Here is a 22639-nt window from a genome sequence, read left to right as displayed (position 1 = left end):
TTTGCCCACCCTGTTCTGGCGATCGTCGACGATATTTGGGATATCCGTCATCACTAGTACTTGTTTGAGTTTGGAACGACTTCGGAAATTTTTTGCTGCATTTAGAATCTCGCATACATGGAGAATTCGGGTTTAAAGTCCCGCAAGGGCCGTGTACCATATGTTTTTTTACGATTTCGTACAGGATAGGATCTTCAACTTTATCCGGTAATTCAGCTGAAATAACCCTGTCAATTTGGTTTGGTCTAATTTTGTTCACTAACCACACCAGCAGGTGTACATGTGACAAGCCACGTTTCTGCCATCCTATTGTGTACATATGACAGCGCGGTGGACCGAATATATGAGACTTGTTAATTAGGTGCAGGAGTTTCTGTACTTTTAAATGGAAGACTCTGTTAACTATATCGTATCTGTTTTGTGAAGTTAAATCGGTATTAATATTTTCTTTGATTTCCGGCCAATTTGGGTTACATGTTGCAGTTATAAATAAATCAGGTTTGCCGTAATTTCTGACGTTAGTCATGACGTCTTGCGATTTTTCGTGTAAATATCGAGGTCCACCTGTGAATGATGAAGTTAGTATAACCAACTGCCCAATGCCGTTGCGGTGTTCATTCGCCTGTAGCATCCTGAAGATGAACGTAATTTTTGGCTCTCAATTTAGTTTGATTATTACGGATGTAGGCCAATCTCTCAGATTCAATTTTCGCATATTGATCTACCAAGTATTGGTTTGTTAACATTCCATATCTAAGCAAAGTGTTGAAATTGTTACGTCTTGTCATTATACGGTAGCAATAGTAGTTCATACATGACACTGTTTTACGCAGAGGTGTACCACCGATTGGGTCAACTTGAGAAATATTAATGGCATAACCATTTTCTCCACGACATAGCATCAAAGGATATTGTAAGCTGTCATAAGATCTGTGTAACTCTGAAATTTTTTGCAAATTATCATCACGACTATGCAATACAATATCTCTTTTGTCAAATTGCTGCCCAGCTATCACCACTGCTACTTCACTCGTGGAAGGCGCATCGTATCGTCCTCTGTGTTCTCCAACAGGAACTTTATTTGCATGGATTACGACATTAAAGTCAGGAGTATCTGCTGGAACACTCTCAATCGCAGTTTTGAAAGACTGTATACGCAACTGTAGCAATTATGAGAATGTAACATATCTTGGAGAGATCTAATCAAATTGGCTGTGCAACATTTGAACACCGCGTAGATGCTTGTGTATCTGAATCTGCAATAAAATATATTTTCAGAAATTTGTGATCATCGGGTCGAAGTGGTAGCAAGTTCCCAGCTAAGTGGTACACTTGCCCTTGAATTTTAAATGTAGGCATGAACCCTCGCTCAACGACTTGCTTACTCTTAAAAGAGGTCATTTGAAATGCGTTATTATAACGGCGTATATTGCGCATGAATTGTTTGGATGTCTGATGATCACCCGTAAGAAGAGAGTGAAGTGGTTCAGGTGGAATGAAAATTTCTTCTAATTTGACTGTTTTTAGTCAATACTATCATACAATTATTTATCGTAAGCATGTCTTCCGATTCGTCCTTGAATTTCAATGCCAAGCAATGTTCACACATTACTGACACAGTACCTATTGATACTATACGATCGTTCTTGTAAGAAATCGAAGGATCGTAATTCATGGCAGAATTTTCCTTATTTACCCATGAATTAGTAACTCGTGCTGATGATTCTCTGGTTCTCTGTATTCGATGTCTATCCCTATCTCGGCTGCGGCGAACCTCACGCTCTACTGAAGATTCTCTCTCTCTCTCAGCTCTATATCTATCTCGAAGCTGACTGAGTCGAGCCTCACGCTCTACTGACGATTCTCTGTCCCTCTGAACCGTATGCCTATCTCGATCCCGGCAGCGGCGAACCTCACGCTCTACTGAAGATTCTCTCTCTCTCTCTCAGTTCTATATTTATCCCGAGCCTGACTGAGGCGAGCCTCACGTTCCGTTGATGATTCTTCATCTCTTGCAGAACGTACTCTTCTGGCATTCACTGTACTACGACCTATGTTCGAACGACGACGTCTTCCAGACATGACTTTATAATTTCTGTAAAAAATTTACTCAGTTCTATATGTATGATTACCTATGCACAAATTGCCATATTATTAGTATGTGCCGCAGTAAAATATATCTAAATACTTACCATTTAGAAACAAAAGATTATCAACAATCATAAAAAACAAAAGATACCTATTCTATTCAGTTCTTTTTTTAACTGAAATACCTTAAATTAAACTACGATTTTAATTAAATTAAAAATACTTAAAAAATTATTTGCTATTCGCGCGACTAAAAACAAAAGATAATTAACAATCATCAACAACAAAAGATACGTATTCTATTAAGTTCTTTTTTTGAACTTACATACCTCACCTTAAATTACGATTTTTGAAAATAATTTCCCTAATATTAAATTGATTTAACTCTAAATTTTAACCAAGATCTTAATAGAAAATTCCAACCCATAAATTATGGTTTTATTTAATTTAATCTTATTTGACCTTATGTACTTATAATTACTATAAGAGCGATTTAAAAATTAACCTTAGAATAGAATATCATTTATATTTTAAAAGTACTGTCATACAATTATTTATCGTAACTTACTTATAATTACTGATACGTTGTCGCGCTGAAAAGCACGTTTTTATTAAGTATATTGTTATTTTCTTCGCTAGAGAGCTCCGATAATAAACGCGTCCGATCGCTGCTAAATTCAAAGTGCTATAGGGATAACCGCGGCCTCCGACGCGCTATTTATAGGCACGCTCCCGCCGCCCCGGCCGGCCGGTACCGCCGCAAACGCTACGTCCCGCAATTTTTAAATCTGTAGACCTTTTCAATGTGTACAATATTTAGTACATTATTTTGATAAATCTCGTAGGGTTCAGCCTGCGTTCGCAATGTAGGCAGAAAAAATGTAATTATTTACGACATCACATTAGAAACCTCAAAAATAACAGTATTTCTCCACTATTTAATGGATGTTATTATACATATAAACCTTCCTCTTCAATCACTCTATCTATTAAAAAAAACCGCATCAAAATCCGTTGCGTAGTTTTAAAGATTTAAGCATACATAGGGATTATAGGGACAGAGAAAGCGACTTTGTTTTATACTATGTATAGTGATACACTATAAAATTGTTATATAAAATATGCACACTTAAAACATATGGAAAACCGAAATGTAATCAAATAAATGCAAAACTTACAACGATATCGTTGCAGATATTTATAATGCATTGTAATGCAATGTTCTGTATAATACTATTTCCATAGCCGCGATTTTTAGTTGAAGTCTTTCAAGAATATTTTCACTTTAAAAGTTTATTTCAACGTAAATACTTTGATTCATTGTGCTTTGTATCATGCACTGTTTGCATTAAGAATATTAATTAAAGATTATTGCTGCAATTTACATCGAGAAAGTAATTGAGGTTGCTATTAGATTCGGAAATTGTTCATCTACCACGAAGATATACGACATCTATAAGGTTATCAACAGAAACTATTTAAATCCATGACTTTTGTAAAAAACTGGGCGGCAAAATGCTCTCAATGATCTTGCCATAAAAGCGCTGCTCCAGTGGCAAAACAAAATACTGTCGGAATGCCATTGGTCCGTTTTAGAAGCAACTTCTTTGGTTTCGATACCATGTGCTGTTTACTTCTGCATCAGCATTGCCGCTCATTATCATTAGATGGCGTTCAGGAAAGAAAATATCCAACTTACGAAATATTTTCAGGAGCAATTCTAACTTACGTAGTATGTGTATCGTTGTGAAATTGCAAAAGTTGCTAAATTAACGCCGGAATATTTATTCAGGATATTTATTCTGAATAAATCTATAGTAGGCACCAATATTTGTATAACATAGCAGTAAAACTATTCAAATTCATAAAAGTTTAACTATATGGCGTTTGCAGAGGAAATTGGGTAGCAAAATGATGTTGCTTAAAGCGCTGTTCACGTGGCGAAACTGAAAATATTGTTGCGTTTTTTTATTCTTCTGACACCAGTTGTTACGTTATTTTCTTCCTTCACGTTCGTACGGGGTTCTAGATTTGGAGTGAATAACGACGACACTTGATGAAGTATCGAAACACACATTATTTACCAAGATTCTCAGGACTGCTCCAAAACACGTTTTACAGTCGTCGATGAACTGTTATAAACACGCTGACACGATCAGCGACACAGCCTTCACGTTATCAGGCTATCACGGTGGAGACAGCTTCCTGCAAAGCACCCGAATCTGCTTGGTCGTTCTCGGAACTCCACGTACTCTCAAGACTCTCCAAACTACAACTTGCGATGCACTCAACGACACACGAGCACAGCTCCCGACTCTTCGGTTCAGTCGTTCCCGGAGCTCAACACGCTCTCTCGACGATGCACTAACCGCGATACACTAACAGACTCCTTCGGTGCACTCGACGACTCACTCGGCACTCGCTGCCCGGTTGTCAATCGATCGACTCCGCAGGGATTGACTCGCTAGACGAGACACACTATCTAACTCGTAACCAACCCTCCGCGTACCAGCAGGGTTTATATAGCTTTTGAATGGTGTTCGAGAACATTCTGGGCTAAACCGGTAAGAATTCGTTCCAGAAGATTCTCCAACCGTCCATGGTATATCGCCAATTTTGTCGTCAAATGTCGCCAAATGGGCGATTTCTCGCCAAACGTAGCAACCCTGCCTTCCCTTGCTATTTATGGCAACCCTAAAGCTGCTTTGCGGGGAAGCTATCTTACCGCACCTGTACATTTCGTAACAATATTATCGGAAAGCTATTCCTTCCGTTCTAAAAGCCACTTCCATTAGTTTAGATACTAATGGAATACCAATGTGCTCTTTGCTCATGAATATTGCCACTACGTTAGCAGATCATTATCATTAAAGAGCGTTCAGGAACAGAAAATGCCCAACTAATTTCTGTTTTACAAAATATTTTCCGCGCAATTTTTACCTTACTTAGTATGTGTATTGCTGTCAAGCTGAAAGAGCTGCTAAAATTTAACGCCGAATTATTTATTCAATGTATATATAGTATATAAATTCATAGCAGGCATAGCAGTATTTATATAATCTAATATCCTGTGTATTATGTTTGCAGATCTACCAACTTCTTGACAGTAAAATCTACCAACTTCTTCACAGTAAAAGATTTTTTGAAAAATTTCCGAAAAAAAGTGTAAAGAGAATTTTAAAGCTGACACTCATTTGAAAGTTTTGAAACAGTTAGAAAGAGGCACAAACACTTATCATAAAATATTTGAAACAAATTAAACTAATTTTAACATTTAGAGTCATTAGGTTATTTTTGAAACAGGAAGAAATGAAAAATGAGCAACGCCTTTGCCGGGAATCGAACCACCGGCCTCTAGAGTACCCGCCCAGCGTGCTGACCACTACACTACGAAGGCGGGAGAAATATCTTGTATACTCTCCCTTTTAAAGAGCGACTGGGGTTTAGGGGACACAATCGCCAAATCCTGGATGTGGAGAATCATCATCCACCACTCTTTTAGTTCGGGCGCCACCGTAGAGACATTAGGATTTTTTGGAAGCAGGAGAGATGAAAAATGAGCAACGCTTTTGCAGGGAATCAAACCACGGACCTCTGAAATACGCGCCCAGCGTGCTGACCACTACACCACGAAGGCATGCTAAGAAGGCGAGAGAAATACTTAATAAACATGTAACATTTTGCCTTTTCCAAACAAATTTTAAAATTTTACTTATCAAATTCGTATAATTTTTCGAAGAACGTATTTAAAAATCCCGAAACATAAAAAGAAAAGACTTTTTAGAAACTAGAGAAAAGCAAAGGAACTTTTATTTAATTATCCTAAAATAACATAATTTTAATACAATATCAGGATTTTAATGGTAGCGGAATAACACTTTTATATTCAGTAAAAATATTGTCAGGAAATTTGAAAATCAATCGAAATCTTCGTAGCCAGACTGATTTTAAAATCCCAAAAGTGTTATTAAGTCATCAAAACTGGGACGCCGAAAAGGAAAAACAGCTTCAATGCAATAAGAACAAAGAATTGTAACATAACCCAATCAATACCTTAATGTGCTTAAAGTACAGATTTGCAACAAATCGCAAAACAGACGTCTTGACAAAAATTTTTGACGTCTTGAAAAAAGTTTGAACGTTTTTTTTCATTCTAGTTTCATGAGAGTTATATTTCTCATTCAATTAATTCATATCTCCCTTCGCGGCAAGGCAAAAATACATAAAACCTCTTACACCTTCATTAAAAATTATAAAATGCAGAAAAATATGAAACGCCAAATGCAGTTAAAAAGACATTTTTACAATTAAAATTAGAGTTTCTCCCTGAAAACAAAATATTTGACCAGCGGGTACGAAGACTGATTTTTCGGTGCACAAAACAGAAAGTTTACTTTTGGTCTCACTGGGCAAAAAAGACACTGAACTTGGTGCACAAACTGACTTAATTCACTATTCTGCTAGGAGTGTAAAATGTAACCAAATGGCGGCTTCGTTAAGTTTAGACGATCTTTTAAACTGTTGATAATTCAACAGTTACTGCATGCAGATTAATTAGAGACATACAAAAATTAACCGGAACATAAAAACAACATAATTCAATCACACAAAATGCACAATTTACCAATAGCTAAGATTGAAAAGAACTGAGTGGGTGTATATATATCATTGAGCGGAGGACCCACTCTGTATATATAGTACTCTGTATATGAGCCACTTTGTATAGAGAGAGGAATATATACACCCCCACTCTGTTATATGATATATATATATACACCCACTCTGTTCCTCTCTCTCTCTCTCTCTCTCTCTCTCTATATATATATATATATACTTATTTTTGGTGCTGCCGATTACAATCAAAAAGTGATGTGCACAACTGCATGTTATAGCAATCTCATGTACAAAATTTTAACGTTCTGAGGCTACTCGTTTTTGAGTTAAGCGAGATAAATAATACGTACGTACAGACATCACGAAAGATCTCTTCTGAATCCATTTTAAATCCATTTTACAATCCGTTTTGGAAAAAAAAAAAAAAAAAAAAAAAAGAGTCCTTTATTCTGTCTGTACGTACAGATATCACGCAAAAACATCGTTCAGATGGATTTGAGAGCGGTCAAAATTAATATTTTTTTGAAATGTGATATCCACAATTTTTCATGGTAACAATACTTCCTTTCTTTCGTACAAGGAAGTAAAATTTGGCTGATATGTAAGTTTTCCTAATGATTGATCTAATGAAAAATTTTCAAAAGTAAAATGAATGTCAACTATTAAAATTCCCTCTCTTCTTTTATTTAGATGGCTTAAAGGACCGGAAGATACACAATGTACAGATATCCATTACAGGTATGTACACAAGTACTACTTTCCTTGCACTGGGGAATTTTATTGCTATATTTCCTTTTTTTTTTAATTGTAGCTTATTCATCATTTACAATCGCATCGATTTTTTACTAATATTTTTAATGTAATGAAATACATTTATAATGATCCCTTTTCATGCAGTAAATGTAATCTTTTAATAGCAAATTTTTAGTGGATTTTTATTCTTTCGGTTACTAAAACTCTAAAAAATATTATACTGGCTTTTTGATAATTGAAGATTCAGATGTAGTGAAGTTACAAAATATATCTAAAAATCTTACTTGAAAAATTAATATGCTTAAAAAATCAGCAACTCGTGAAAAATAATAGATAATAAACAAAATAGGACACAGGGTAACAGCTGATTTTTATCACCTATATATATATATATATTTAGTGCTTTGGAAATTAAACCTAATTTTTGAGATTTCTAATAATCTCATCATAATTTCTCTAATTTCACTTTTAAGATTTTTAATATATCATACATGTATTGTTGCTCTGAGGATTGTTGCGAAATGCCCAACTGCGGTAAGATAGCTTCTCCGCAAAGCGGGCATTAAGGCTGCCAGAAAGTGCCAGAAAGTGGCAAGATAGTGGTGTCAGATTTGTCGCTATATCGCCCATCTAGAGATATGTCATAGACTGATTGAGAACATTCTTGGTGTTTTTCCTCAAGAATATTCTCGAAGGTAGGTTAAAACTATATGAAACCTGCCTGTACGTGGAGAAAAGTATCTTGGGTAGTATGCTGAATTCTATAGTGTAAGAAGCAAAAACAGGAGTTTCTAGGCAAAAACAAGCAATTTGACCAGCGGATAAGGTGGCAAATTTGTCCCTGCACAAAACTGAAAGCTTACTTTTAGTCCCACACAGAAAAAAACGCTGATCTGACTGACTGACTGAATTCACTATTCTACTAAGTTTCAAATGTAAACAAATATGGCTGCTATAGTAAAACAAATTAGGCTTAGCCGCACTTAAGCAACTTTTAAATTGTTGTTAATTCTACAACTATTGCATGCAGATTAATTAAAGGCATAAAAACTTTAACCGGAAGATAAGAACAACATAATTCAACCATTTTGAAAGCAAAATGCACAGTTTACCAACATATAAGAATAAAAAGACCTGAGCTCACGAAGCCGAGTAACAGACTGAGTATATATATACATATATATTTATTCACTTTTGGTGCGGCCGATTGCAACCAAAACGGGAGGTGCACAACTGCATGTTATGACAGTCCTATATGCAAAATTTTACTACTGGTTTTCAAGTTATGCGAGACATATACATACGTACGTACGTACAGACGCTATGAAAATAACCTCTTCTGAATCCATTTTAAATCAGTTTTTTAATTCGTTTGTGGAAAAAAGAGTCCTTTTATTCTGTCCTTACGTACAGATGTCACGCAAAAACATCGTTAAATTGCAGTCGATAGCGGTTAAAAGGGATAATTTCGTTGAAATATGAAACCGGAACTTTTCGTCGTAACAATACTTCTCTTACTTCGTACAGAGTTGTAAAAAGAACAGCTTTGTAAATACATGTCGCTTTACAATAAACATTTTAATTTGTATATCAATTTTTAAAAAAAAAATTAAATCTGCTGGAAAAAAAGATTAGATTCCAGGGTTCGTACGCTTTTCTGCACACGGAAATTAAGTATTTTTAAGGACTTTTAAGGACCATTCATGAAAAAATTAAGGGCCTATGAGCAAATGAGAACTGAACAAATTCAATTAAAAATACTATCTGTGCCTGAACTTCACTTTTGTAATACCGTCCTAAACTTAAAAGTAGGATGCATTACTATTAAACATAACTTAATTAACATAATTATTAATAAGTTATAGAATAAAATAAAACTTTATGAAATTTATCAAGTAGCATTAAATATTTTACACTTATAATAGTTGGACATATTAGAAAGAAGATAAGTGACATTTTATTTACTAACAGTTAGACTTATTAAGATTGTTGTTTTAATTCTAAATTAATAGTTAGCTTTATGTTGATTTTTTTATGTCTCATTTTGGACAGGAACTAATGCAGCAAGTATGTGGAGAAAAAAAACACACTCTGTCTTACACTCCATACACCTCAGTTTAAAAACTATCTAAGCGAATTGCATTCTGGTGAGAAAACAGAAATGGGAAATTATAGTAAAGGCTGAAATTATAAACAACTAAGTAATTTACATAATAATAACTGTACATACTAATAGCAGTACATATCTTTGAAGAACCTTTCTTCAGCACGTTTCCTTTTCATTTTAGAATTTAAATTAAAGATTTCTGTTATTCTAAAAACACTAAATTTAGAAAGCATAGAAAAAGCTGCTAATTTTATATCTTTAGTAATATGAACATTCAGAAGCAATATGAAATATACATGGCAAGGGCTGGTTACAGAGACGGTGTGGCAGAATTTTTAGAATTTAGTGACATACCAAGCAACAAAATCTAGAAATGGCAAAACTTTTAGAATTTAGAGCAGGCATTGGAAGCAGGCAAGAATTTAGGATCCGCAGAGATTGCATCAGGTGGGAAAATGCCTAGGGCCAGCTCTGTGTATGATGCATTCAGACATATAATATGAATCAGTTTTCAATTTCTTTACTAAGAAAAAAATTTCTTTCTATAATGCCTGTCCTTCTCATAAGAATAAAAGCATTTTTGATATTTTCCATGTTTGTGTCTAGTGAAAATTAGAGAAAATAAAGAGAAGATAAACGTGTTAAGAAAAAGATTCTAGTATCAGAAGTAAAACATTCAAATATTATGTTTTCTTTGTTCTTCCAGACCTTCTCCAAAAAGTAAGAAATACATCGTAAACTTTCTGCAAAATACATTCGTTACGTGTTAATAGCATGGAGACATTTTTCTGTAATTTTCTAGAATCTTGGGTCTATAAATTTTGCCTTCAAATCCTTCTAAACTTTCTAAGCTGCAATGTCTAAAATCCTAAAGAAAAATTCTGTAACAGTAAAAAGCCAGAAATATTTTGAGAAAAAATATCAGAGGAAAAAGGTGTAAAATTAATTTTATAGAGAAAACTGAATATTCTGATAATTCTGAATACTCTGAGACAATTACATTGGAAAAACTCTTACCATGAAAAAATTAAAAAAGACATTTTAAATTACTTACATAGCTATTTTGCTTTTGCTAAAACTTCGTTAATTGTTTCGTATACCTTGCTTATTTTGCAGATTCAAAATATTGTATAATAAGTGGTCAAAATGGAACTTTATAATATGACTGCGAAAATTAAAACGTTTTATTTTAATGTTATTTTTTAAACATAATTTCAATATTTTACCACTATTTTAATGAAAATTATCCATGTTACAATGTTTTAAAAAAATGTCGAAAAATTCCCAGATCTCGAAATTAAAAATTTTCTACAGAAACTGATCTTAAAATCGCCAAAATGCTGATAAGTCGCCGAATTCAGAGCGGTTTAATAAAAGAATTCACATCCCGAAAAGCCAAAAGTTGTATAAGAGCTCTTCATTAGAAAAAATGAAATCATTTCAAAATACGTATGCTGCACTTCTTTTACTATAAAACTCGAAAATCCCACGATTTATATTAGAAATAGGAACGAATTATAACCCATTCACCCAATCAAAAGATAACCATATCTGTCAGTTGAATCACCAAAAATATTCCTCCAAAATGCTAATTTACACTCAAAATGGCAGTCGTAAAAAACAGACAGCTATTTCCGATGATTAAAATTAAGGACTTTCTGTTGATTTTGCCGAAATTAAGGACTTTTAAGGACCAAAAATCGATTCCAAAAAACTTAAGGACTTTTAAGGACTCTTAAGGACCGTACGAACCCTGGATTCCATGAAATAAAAAATTTACGGTTTTTTCATTAAAATACTGAAGTAATTCTCACTTTTAAACTTATTAAACCTTGAATTTTCATTATTTTGTTACATCTTACGGCTAAGTGCAGAGTTTGAACTAGTTATAAACCAACAACTAATGTACTTTTTTAGTTCTAATGAACTCATTGTTTCAAATATACGATTTGTGGAGAATATTATGAAAAGCAACAATTGTAACTATTTTTTTGTTTTTTCCTTGCAGGTCACTGACGGGAGAGGGAAATTTCAATTGGCGTTTCGTCTACCCTTTCGATTACCTACCAGCCGAAGAGAAAATTGTGATTTCTAGGAAAGAATCTCTCTTCTCTTGGGATGAAACAGAATGCAAGATTCCTGCAAGGTTAGAACTTCAAGTATGGGATGCTGATCACTTCTCAGCGGATGATTTTTTGGGTAAGCTCCATCTTGCTGTCTAAGTCCATCGTATTTCAACTGGTTTTTAAATACAGTGCATAAATTCAGTATAAAAAGAAGTAATATATTTTATTATAAATATCGTTTTACGCATTGCATTTACGCAATGCATTTACAAAGATTTAGAACTAATGTTTTTAACAATTTCCAGTAAACCTGCCGAACGATAATTAACAGTCGAACTGAATTAACTGCCGAACGATAATTACTATGACATCTCAGCTTGCTTTTTCTAAAATATCATCTGCTTACGGATAGAATTTCTGCGTAGTTAATTTTTCTGCGAATTTCTGCGCAGGCCTTAGTCTCATAAAAATCTACTGGCTCAGAAAAAAATAGCGATAAAATTTTGCGGTAAAATGCGAAAAACAGCAACAGCGACGTTTGGAAATAGTATATAAAGCATGCGGGGATTGAAAATTAACACTATTCAATGCTTTTACGTCCGTTACAAATGATTTCATGATGGTCGTGAAGTTGTTGATGATAAATTCAAGTATTGTCGTTCTTTGCAGTCTTGTACGGGATATCGGAAAAGTTCGATGATTACCCTGACAACAGATGATAATGTTAAGAAATGCCCAGCCAAAGAACGTCTATGTAAAGAAGAAGTTCCATAGACGTAATGTAAACCAATTTGCTACTACGCCACTGGGAAACGGAGGAAATTCACCTACCGGCGAGAATTTCCCCCTTCGCGATGTGTACAGGAAATTGAGGAACACGTGCTGAGAAGAAACGTTCTTTGATATAACGTTTCTTCTTTTAATTTAAAGTCCGATTTTCCTTCGTTTTTTGCTCTAATCCATTAATTAATTCACTTGCGCGAAAAAATATTTTAGTTTCCTTTAAAGTTAAAAAAAATTTAAAACGATATTCGTTTTCTGAACTCTTGATAAACCAGACCTTGGAACTTTGACGCCACCTTCTAGAGACGCCGGCTCCGAGCTTTGGCCACCGATGTTTCGCTCATGCGCAGTTGTTTCCCTCTACGTTGGAACGGAGCCACTCCTGTTGCGGAGAAGTTTTCTTTCTTAACAATAGATATTCTTTGGAGCAGTTGTGGTAAGTTGGCTTTACACCATACAAAGACCCTTTGCATTGGGTATCACCAGAGCTTAGTTTACGACATCCTCAGACACCATTAACATGCTCACTGGCCTCCTTCCTCTACACATTCGTGTCGAAGAGGAGGCAGCAAGACAATTCGTATTGCAACTGAAACGACCAGTTTCCTTTGATGAAGTCAATTACCATCCGGAGGATTACGAAACCAACAGCTACCAGTTCAGTGTCCATCCAGCGGTCAAAGGCACGGGAGTAAATATTACCATCAATCCCACAACGACTCACCATCCTGCACAGCACACCATCTACATGGATGGTTCGAAAATTGACGAAAAAGTGGGAAGTGCGTTGGTAGTTATGCGACAAGTTACAATAAAAGACCAATGGAAGGGACAGCTGCGGCAAAATAATAGCGTATTTCAGGGAGAAGCAGTGGCGATTGCGTAAGCAGTTCGCTACTTGCAATCCCACAACATCCACAATGCTACTATCAAAACCGACAGCCTCTCATCCCTGTATGCAATAGGAAATCCAAACCATCCTTCCGGCATAATACAAGGTGTCGAAGAAGACTTGCGAAAAATCCATCTCTCCGTACCAAATTGGAATGAATAAAAGCGCATGCCGGCTACCACGGTAATGAATTGGCAGACCATCTCGCCAAAGAAGCAGCTACAGGACCGACCGATTTACAAATTGACATACCATGGTCTGTCTCATTCCTGAAGAGGACTCTGCGTTTAAAGGAAATTGGGCTATGAGAGCAGACATGGGACAATAGCGAAACTGGGAGACGGGCTCAATATCACATCAGCTACGTGGATACTACCAGGAACATTGCTAACAGGCAACTGGTCAAGTACATTACGGGTCATGGATGATTTCCAGAATATTTCAACAGATTCGGCATAAGCCATACCAGTCAGTGCACCTGTAGACAGACTGGCTCTCCGGAGCACTACCTAACATCCTGTCCCCCTTACAGAAGAACTTCACATCAACTTTCCGTCCACAAATCGACAGGCCTTCTGTAAGTTTTTAATAAAGCAAAAGCACCTGGTCAGAAAAATCGAGCTCCTAATGGTCAAACTGGCAGAACTAAATATGGATCTGTGCCAAACTCACAGACTGCCACAATAGACAAATAGCGATTTAGTGACTGGCACCAGTATCTAATACCTTTGAATAATACTGAATGTGTGTACAACACTGATAGTCCTATTGCATGTATATACAAGCTTTATTTAACGAAACTGTATTATGCCAATTATCTGTATTATGTTAACTAACTGAACTGTACAATGGAATTAGCATTATCTTTATCTGCATATATTTATATCTTCTGTACCTTATATAATTTATTTCGTATCATCCTGTATCTTGCAAACTATTCAACACCCTGTATCATGTATTCTGACATCCGCATATATTATCTCATATTATCCTGTATCATGTAACTTATTCATTCAACTTATCATGCACCTTGTATCAAGTATCCTGGCATTAGCATAAATTTGTATTTCCAGCACCTAGTATCATATATCTCGCAAAATCTTAGTTATGTAACTTATTTTGAATCCAGTATCATGTATTCCGGCATCTGCATATATAATCTCGTATCATCTTGTAGCATGTAACATATTCTGCACCATGTATCATGTATCTTGGTATCTGCCTATATTAGTATCTTCTGCACCTTGTATCACATATCTTGTAACATCCTGCATAACCTATGTTGCAAAATGTAACCCTGTATGTTTAAGAAATATCTTGTATCATCCTGTAATATGTTTCATATATCTCGTATCATCCTTTAATATGTATTATGTATCATGCATCTTGGTATCTGCTTATATTAGTATCTTCTGTACCTTGTATCATATATCTTGCAATAACCTGCAATACGTAACCTATGTTGTAAAATGTAACCCTGTACGTTTCAACAAATATCTTATATCATTGTGTAATAATTATCATATATCTCGTATCATCCTTTAATATGTAACCTATTTTGAACCTTCTTTTCTTAAGTATGTGTATGTCACCTTATGCATGTCCTTATATTTGTCACCTTATGTATCTACCGCACCTTATGTTGTACGTATCATACATCCTGGCATCTGCCAATATTTGTATTTTCTGCATATTGTAACATATATCTCGCATAATCCTGTATCATGCATCTCTTATTTCGCACCTTCTACCATGTATCCTGCCACTTATAAATCACTCTGCACCTCATATTATGTATCTTGGCATCTGCATATATCTGTATCCACAGCATCTTGTATCATATATCTCGCAACATCCTGTAACATGTAACTGATTTTGCTCCTATATATCTTATATTCATAAGTATGTGTACGCCACCCAATGTGTGTCACCTTAGATATGTTCTTATGAAAGTCCCCTTATACATCTCATGCACCCCATGTTCCTACATAAGATGTATTTAGGCATCTGAATATATATGTATTTTCTGCACAGTCTACCTGTAGCCACCGTATGTTCTTATGTATCATGTATCTAGGCAATAGATAAAGGTGGACGTGGCACCATACCGATTAACCGTATTGGTAGAGAGATGGTGCCCACGTCCTCCGTCGCATGTGGTAAGTTGGCTTCCCCGCAAAGCGGTTTCAGGGTTGCCAGAAAATAGCAAGTAAAGGCAGGGTTGCCATATTTGGCGACAAAATTGGAGATATGCTATATAGAGAGAGCGAGAACAAAACAGAGACAGAATTCTTACCCATTTTCCTCTAATTGTGTTAGCTTTTCACCTAAGACAGGTGAAAAGCTATAAATATCCTGCCTGTACGCGGAGTAGCAGTTTATCGTCGAGTGTATCTTGAGTTTTATCGAGAACAGTATCTTGTGTGTGTTGAGTTCAGTTAGTAGTGCTTTAGATTAGCTTCAGAGTGATCAACCGAGTCGGGAGCTGTACTATAGTGCTTTGCCGTGAAGCTGTCTTCACCGTTATAGCCTGATAGCTGAAGGCTGTGTTTCTGACTGTTTCAGTATGTTTATTGTAGTTTTTCGATGACTGTAACGCGTCTTTGGAACTGTTCTGTGAAATACTAATGAATAAATTGTGTTTTGATTCTTCATCAATGTTAACATCAATCACTCCGAATCCACGAACCCGTAGAACGCAAGATAGACGTAATAGACAGAATTCTGAAGAGACTTCACTAGGCCTGAAGCCTGAAAACGTTCAATCGAATGACTGGTTTCTGCTGCACTACAGTGTGCCATCACACAATTCCAAGTAATATCTAGTAAAGAAAGTGTCACATTTCTCAATTAGCCCTCTTATTCATCAGATTTGCACTGCACTGTACTTTTCATTCCATAAAGTGAATTCTTTCCTTAATATCAATTCAGGGGTGGTGTCTAATGGCTAATAACTTAAATTTCAACTCTCACTTCTCAGTTACCCTTTAGTTAATGATGTAAGTCATCGCTCATATCGCAACTAAATTATGAAAGCATAATAATACAATATAACGACATAAATAAGACAATGCAGTTTATAACGAAAAGTTAAACTATCCAGGCTTAAAGGGTCACTACTACAGTTACACAAACATTAAACCCAGTGGTGTCTATCACATAGGCCTCGAGACAAAAAAATTAATGGTCACTTTTAATTTTCATAGGTTTGACTGAATATATTCATAACTCATTCGAATGCGAAAATTTTAAAAGTTGAAATTTGAAAATTTTGGATAGTGAATTAGTTTTCTTCATTTTATACATCAAGAAGTACCGTATATTCCGGCATCGCTCACTTTTAATACAAATAATAGAACCAAATTTTACCTGTTCGCATTATATGTCGGATATAAAAGTGATAGCTTAAAAATAAGGAAAAAAATTAGATTTTTACATGCACCAAAATGCTGCTTATTTAAAACAAATGACATGCTGTATGAAATTAAACATTTTCATTATCGGATAACATAAAGAGTTCATCATGCTCGTCTTCCATTATATCTTCAGGCGTATTATCGAATTTTGTTTCGTCTTCATCATCATTGTTATTTTGATCCATAAATATATAATCATTATCCATTCCATCTTTCATCACCAAACATCTTTGTTGGAGGACGATTTCCATTGCCTTTCGCAAAATGAATGGCTTTACATTTGAAACCAGCACTGTATTTATTTCTTTTCGCAGGAGTTATACTTGCTATTAAAAGGAGAATTAGATCAACTGTATTTCACCTAAAGAAAATGCGATTTACTAAAGCCTTCGATTTTCACATGAAAATCTCGCCTTCAAATGATTGTAGAAAAATAAAACATCTAATTCCACGAATTCATTCAGGTTGGAAGTGCTCTACAATAGCATTCTTTTGGACACCTGAATTGAATACAATCCACTCTAGTTGCCAGAATATTTACTCCCGGAAGCATTTAGCCCACGCACATACGCCTGTCATCGCCCTTTATCGCCTGTCAATGTGGTTTACCATTCTTCGAACATATAGGACAAATGTTTGGATAAGTGACCTCAAAAGATATAGCATTGCACATGTACCTTTTAGGTTTCTTTGTGAAGAATTGTGTACGTGTTATACAGCAAATATACCTAAAAATTAAAAAATGTAGTTGTAAATTAAAGATGCGCATTATACGCTGAAAAATACGATAATTCAAAATATGTAATTTATTTAATATGAATGTCATCTGGAATTGTCATTTTGTGAATATGGCATTTTTAGTCTCTAAAATACTGACAAAATTCACTTATTAAAAACTCGTCAAAATTGATAAAAAGACATGCGTTTATTTGATTACTGATTAATATCCAAGCTGAAATTTCATTTAACCTTCATAAATATAGCTTTAGTTTTCAATTCCAAAACAATTAGCATTATTCTCACTCTAATTCTAGGTGCTATTACTTTGGATTTGAATCGTTTCCCACGAGGAGCAAAATCATCTAAGCTATGCACATTGGATATGCTCAAGACAGATGGTAGTGTACCCCAGATTTCGCTCTTTAAGCAACGTAGGATCAAAGGATGGTGGCCTTTCTTCATCAAAAAAGATAATGATGAAATGGAACTCACGGTATGTGTCACTGAAACATCATCATAATTTTCAGTCTTGGTAAAGTACTATGATACGAAATCTGATGTTTCATTAACTATGTTATTCAATGATATTCATTTTATTTTAATGCAGGGTAAAGTTGAAGCTGAACTTCATCTACTATCAAAGGAAGAAGCCGAGAAAAATCCTGCTGGCCTTGGCCGAAATGAACCTGACCCTTTGGACAAGCCACAGTGAGTCATCAGTATTTCTTTCTATTCTGGCATACTTCAAAATAATCTTCAATAATATTAAAATGCTGATTTGAATCTCCGAGATTTCTTTCTTGAGCATCATTGAAGAGAAATCCTAATTTGAAACATTGGCTAATATTTAAGACATTTCTCAATTGCTTGAATATTAATCAAAACAAATAGAATTAAATTTATACTAACTAATACTAGTCTAACATTAAACTTCAAAAATTTTACTCAAATCAAAATCATGAATAAATCTTTTTAAACAACTCAGCTAGTTAGTTATGAAAGTTAAGAATAGTTATGAAAATCTAATCTATTCCTGTAGGTCTAGATTTTCCGTATTAAAAAGAATGATTAACTTATTTTACTTTTCAATTTTCCATTTTCCCATTAAATAAAATTTTCATAGGTGATATTTATGCTCTATTTTTTCTTTTTTTTTCAGTCGTCCCGATTCCACTTTCATATGGTTCCTAAATCCCTTGAAGTCTATACGGTACATAATCTGGCACAATTACAAGTGGGTTATCCTGAAGATGATACTTTTCGCAGCACTCGTCCTCATTTTGCTCCTTTTTGTTTACTCCTTCCCTGGATATACCATGAAGAGGATACTTGGCGCTTGAAAACAACTGCTGCTACATCAAACGAGAGATACCTAGTATTTTGTGCAAGACTTTTTCTTCAAGAAACTTGGGACCTGTGTGCCATGATCTTTGATGAGACATTAGCTCTGTCTTTCTCTCCTTGAAGATGGATGCCACAAAGTCTTTTCTTTCTCATTTAGGTCCCGACTTGTGAGAGAAAGTAATCGGATTATGGCTCTTTAGCTATAGCAATTTAATTCGTAATTGACATGAAATACGTTTCTGTAGATTTATGATAAAAGGGAATATATTTTGAGAAAAGTTAATTTGAAAACAAAATCGCTTTAAAATTCTGATTGACGTTACTTTTTAATTAAAGCAATCTTTAGTTCTTTTAAGGTAAATTTAAGTAAATATAGCTCCTACAGAAGAAAAGAATCAGTTTAACTTTTTGTAATATATCATTACTCAAGATGGGAAAGGTTTCATTGAATCACATGATGTTCATCTGATCAATGCTGATGAAGCAAATCCCTCTATCAAGAAACGTACATTCAATGAAGATTCTTCTTTACGATCATATTTTAAAAGACCAAATCATTCTGCATATAAATTAACGTTCATTCTTAAATGTTTAACAGGATAACCAGATAGATGGTATAAATAAATAACCTTTAAAATCAAAATATAAGTCCAAAGACAAAACAGAAGAAATAAAAATTTTCAGTTAGACATGCATTGATTTGCTGATACAATTCAGTATGTTAATTTTGCAAATTACATAGAGAATTATAAATTTAGGAATTTTACAACTAGTCAACAGTGTATTAATTTACTTACTCGTTGCTAAGCATTTTGTCATAGCTGCGATAGATGGCCCGAGCATTCTTCATCTCTAGCTTAGAACATATTTAGCTTCATTTGTTAAATACGTAATATTACGAGCTTTCTTCTTTTATGTCTAGATATGTCCGTCTATGCTCCAAGATTCTGGATGCTTGCCCTCAACAACAGGCTGATTCTGAACCTGCATAGGGAAATAAATAATGCTTGTGTAATGTTTTGTCGCAGTCTGCCTTTCAAAGTAAATCCCCAGAAATAATATATTAGGGGTCCAAAACAACAAGAAACTCACTCTTGATAGCGTCCTTTACCGAAGGCATTTCTCAAAGAATTTATTTTCTGACAACAACACGTATGTTTCGAATCTAATTTTATAAAAAAAGAACATGTTCATATTAAAATAAACATGCAACATTATTTCTAGGATGTAATGTACCGCAGAACCACTTCGTGGGCTCTTCGTACGTTATAACACGAAAAATTCTAAAGAAAGGCCTTCAGGATGGGATCGCCACGTATTTTTAAGAGCTATAAATGTTTTCCTTGATGCAAAGTGTATTTCTTGTATCATTGTTGAATGTTGTAAATATTTACAGAAAACTTGCAAAAAAAGTATTTCTATATGTATATATACATACATATATATATATATTTAAAGTCTTTATCTATTTACATACAAATATCTACACGTCTAATGCTCTCCGCACATCCTTCTTCTACAGCAATACTTGTACAGACAGCGAAAGGAGAGAAGGACACACTAAAATTTTGATCGTGCATGGTGCATGTCTTCCTCAACCACGGGAAGGGCTTCAGATAGCAAATATTTAAATTGCAATTACCTCTTTTGAATATAATCAGCGATAGTTTTCTTGGATCTAAGACATTTGTAACGCATAATCTTTTTTATTGCAAAAAAAAAAAAAAAAAAAAAAAAAAAAATGAAGAAAAGATATTAACCTACGTAATATCCCAGTACAGCCCTAGGACATCCTCGTTAAGTCCCCTCCACTGCTTACGGCATGTTGTGAGGATTAAAAGTTTTACTTAGTACGTCTTCGGCACATCTTGACGTATCTGCTAACACATCTTCCCGAGTGCTTAACGTGATATCGCAGGACATTTTCAAAATTCGAAAATCTGAATCCCTAGAAGAATTTAGAATAAACATCCTCAGACTGTTTGACAACGGATGTCCTGCATGAAATGCAATACGAATATCCTCATAAATTTAAGTCATGAAGTAGTCAAGACATCTGGACTATTAATAACTCTAAGAAAGCTTCGTGAATCCTGAAACACCCTCAGTATCCTTATATCGTAAACATGTTCCAATTTAACCAAGACATCCTGTGTTATATGGAAAAAGATCGGAATAAAAGTTTGAGATAAATATTATACTGGTTCAATAAATTATATATGATTTTTAATTAACAAATGCATTTTAAATCTTAGTTTCACTGTGGTTTAAAAATGTAATAAATCCACAACTTTGGTTCCAATTTATTGAGAAACAGTTGAATTATCAATTATCATGGTCTTGAACCAAAAGATGTGTTAGCAAAATCCAAATTGCAAAACTTCCAATCACTACATGCTTTTATGTAATGCTATTTCTTTATTTGAAAGCAATTTTTTTTGGGGGGGAATAATATAGTAGCTGAGAAAGTCAAAAATGGTCGTCTGCATATTAGCAGAAATGTACCTTTAAATATATCATTCTTCACAGAGTGTGTAGTAAATTCCAATTTTGTCTTAACATTGTAATAATAAAGAACTCCCAACCAATATGAAACAAACCTAGATTTATTACTCCTATGTTAATAAACATTAATTTGAAGATCAGGAAAAATTTCGAGGCTAAATGATGTGCATTTGGGCGGAATAGGCATTGTTCCTGTTTTATGATATTTGATTAGCTTACAGCTTGGACTTTCTAAGTAGGAAAGCACAACTACTGTCTTTTATTCACAAAGATAGGAAATTCATCCTGTTTGTATTTTCCAAAATATCTATTCCTTGAGCTGCTCTAATAAACAGCCACCTATATTCTTAAAAATAATTTTATTCTGGAATAGAACTCTTAAAATACATTCATTCATTATTTGGACTCCTTTCTTCATATAAGCGGTTTAAGGAAAAGTTTGAGATATAGTATAATTTCTAGTCTTTTGAATCCGAAAAAACTTCTCTTCTTTATTTTCGACATAAATTTCCTTTAGCGTGCCATGTCTTAGATATATTCATACAATATTGAAAGTAGGATGAATTTAAATTCTATTCTTTTAAAAAATACTAAAAGCAATATAGTACAATAAAATACATAAATGCAATAAACACATTCATCTTCTTGAAAATCTCCATGCAAAGATGCATCAATGTCGCGACTATCAAGACTTGGAAATCACCAATGACAAGTTGCTTATGCTCAAGAATAAAGCCTCTATCAACAAACTCATTTCGCTAATTAACTCTTAGAGCTTGGCTTCTGCCTTTCAAATTCGTTTCATTTATGTGGCTCCAAGGCTAGCCATTGTTTTGTTAAATTTTAAAATCAAATGGTTTGCTCACAACTACGAATACTTTAATTTAAAAGTTTAAAAAAAAAAAAAAAAAAAAAAAAAAAAAACTACCCTATATTGTTTTACTTTATTGGAAAAAAAATATGCATTACAAAATAGTTTTAGTAACAGATATTTCTGCTTTGCTTTCTAGAAATACTACTGAAACAACAGAAAAGTGTACATATATATATATATATATATATGTTTCAGAAATGGAGGATATATATGTTCTGCCATTTTAGAAAAATCATTAAGACCCTTGACTGCATATTCAGCTAATTATAAACTGTAAAATCTTTGAATTAGCTGATCTTACAATCAATATTTATGGTTTTGTATTTTCTAAGATAAAGAACAGTTTCATATTTATTGATCAAAGTAAACATTATCATCTCCCCGTAGCAAAGGTTGACAAAGTACCATGTGAGGAAAAATGAAAAGGTGCACTCTATTTTTCTCTATCTACGATTTTTGAGATATATCGAACAAAGG

General features: G+C 34.3%; 1 protein-coding gene across 1 annotated transcript in view; it reads left to right on the top strand.

Moving 5' to 3' along the window:
- The window catches only part of LOC118186930 (otoferlin-like), a 963443-nt gene extending 942909 nt beyond the window's left edge, over positions 1-20534 (top strand). The window contains exons 42-46 of the mRNA XM_085813615.1: positions 7393-7440; positions 11571-11761; positions 17754-17932; positions 18047-18147; positions 18599-20534. Of these exons, the coding sequence (XP_085669741.1) occupies positions 7393-7440; positions 11571-11761; positions 17754-17932; positions 18047-18147; positions 18599-18779 (700 nt within the window). The 3' untranslated portion in view covers positions 18780-20534. The remainder of the gene's footprint in view (positions 1-7392; positions 7441-11570; positions 11762-17753; positions 17933-18046; positions 18148-18598) is intronic.
- Positions 20535-22639: the final 2105 nt, after the last annotated feature.

Source organism: Stegodyphus dumicola, chromosome 3 (assembly GCF_044657685.1).
Source record: "Stegodyphus dumicola isolate Sdum_Otavi_A_Nest chromosome 3, ASM4465768v1".
Taxonomy (NCBI): Eukaryota; Metazoa; Arthropoda; class Arachnida; order Araneae; family Eresidae; genus Stegodyphus; species Stegodyphus dumicola.
The sequence above is the reverse complement of the archived record's forward strand: the minus strand, read 5'-3'. Positions and strand labels throughout refer to the sequence as shown.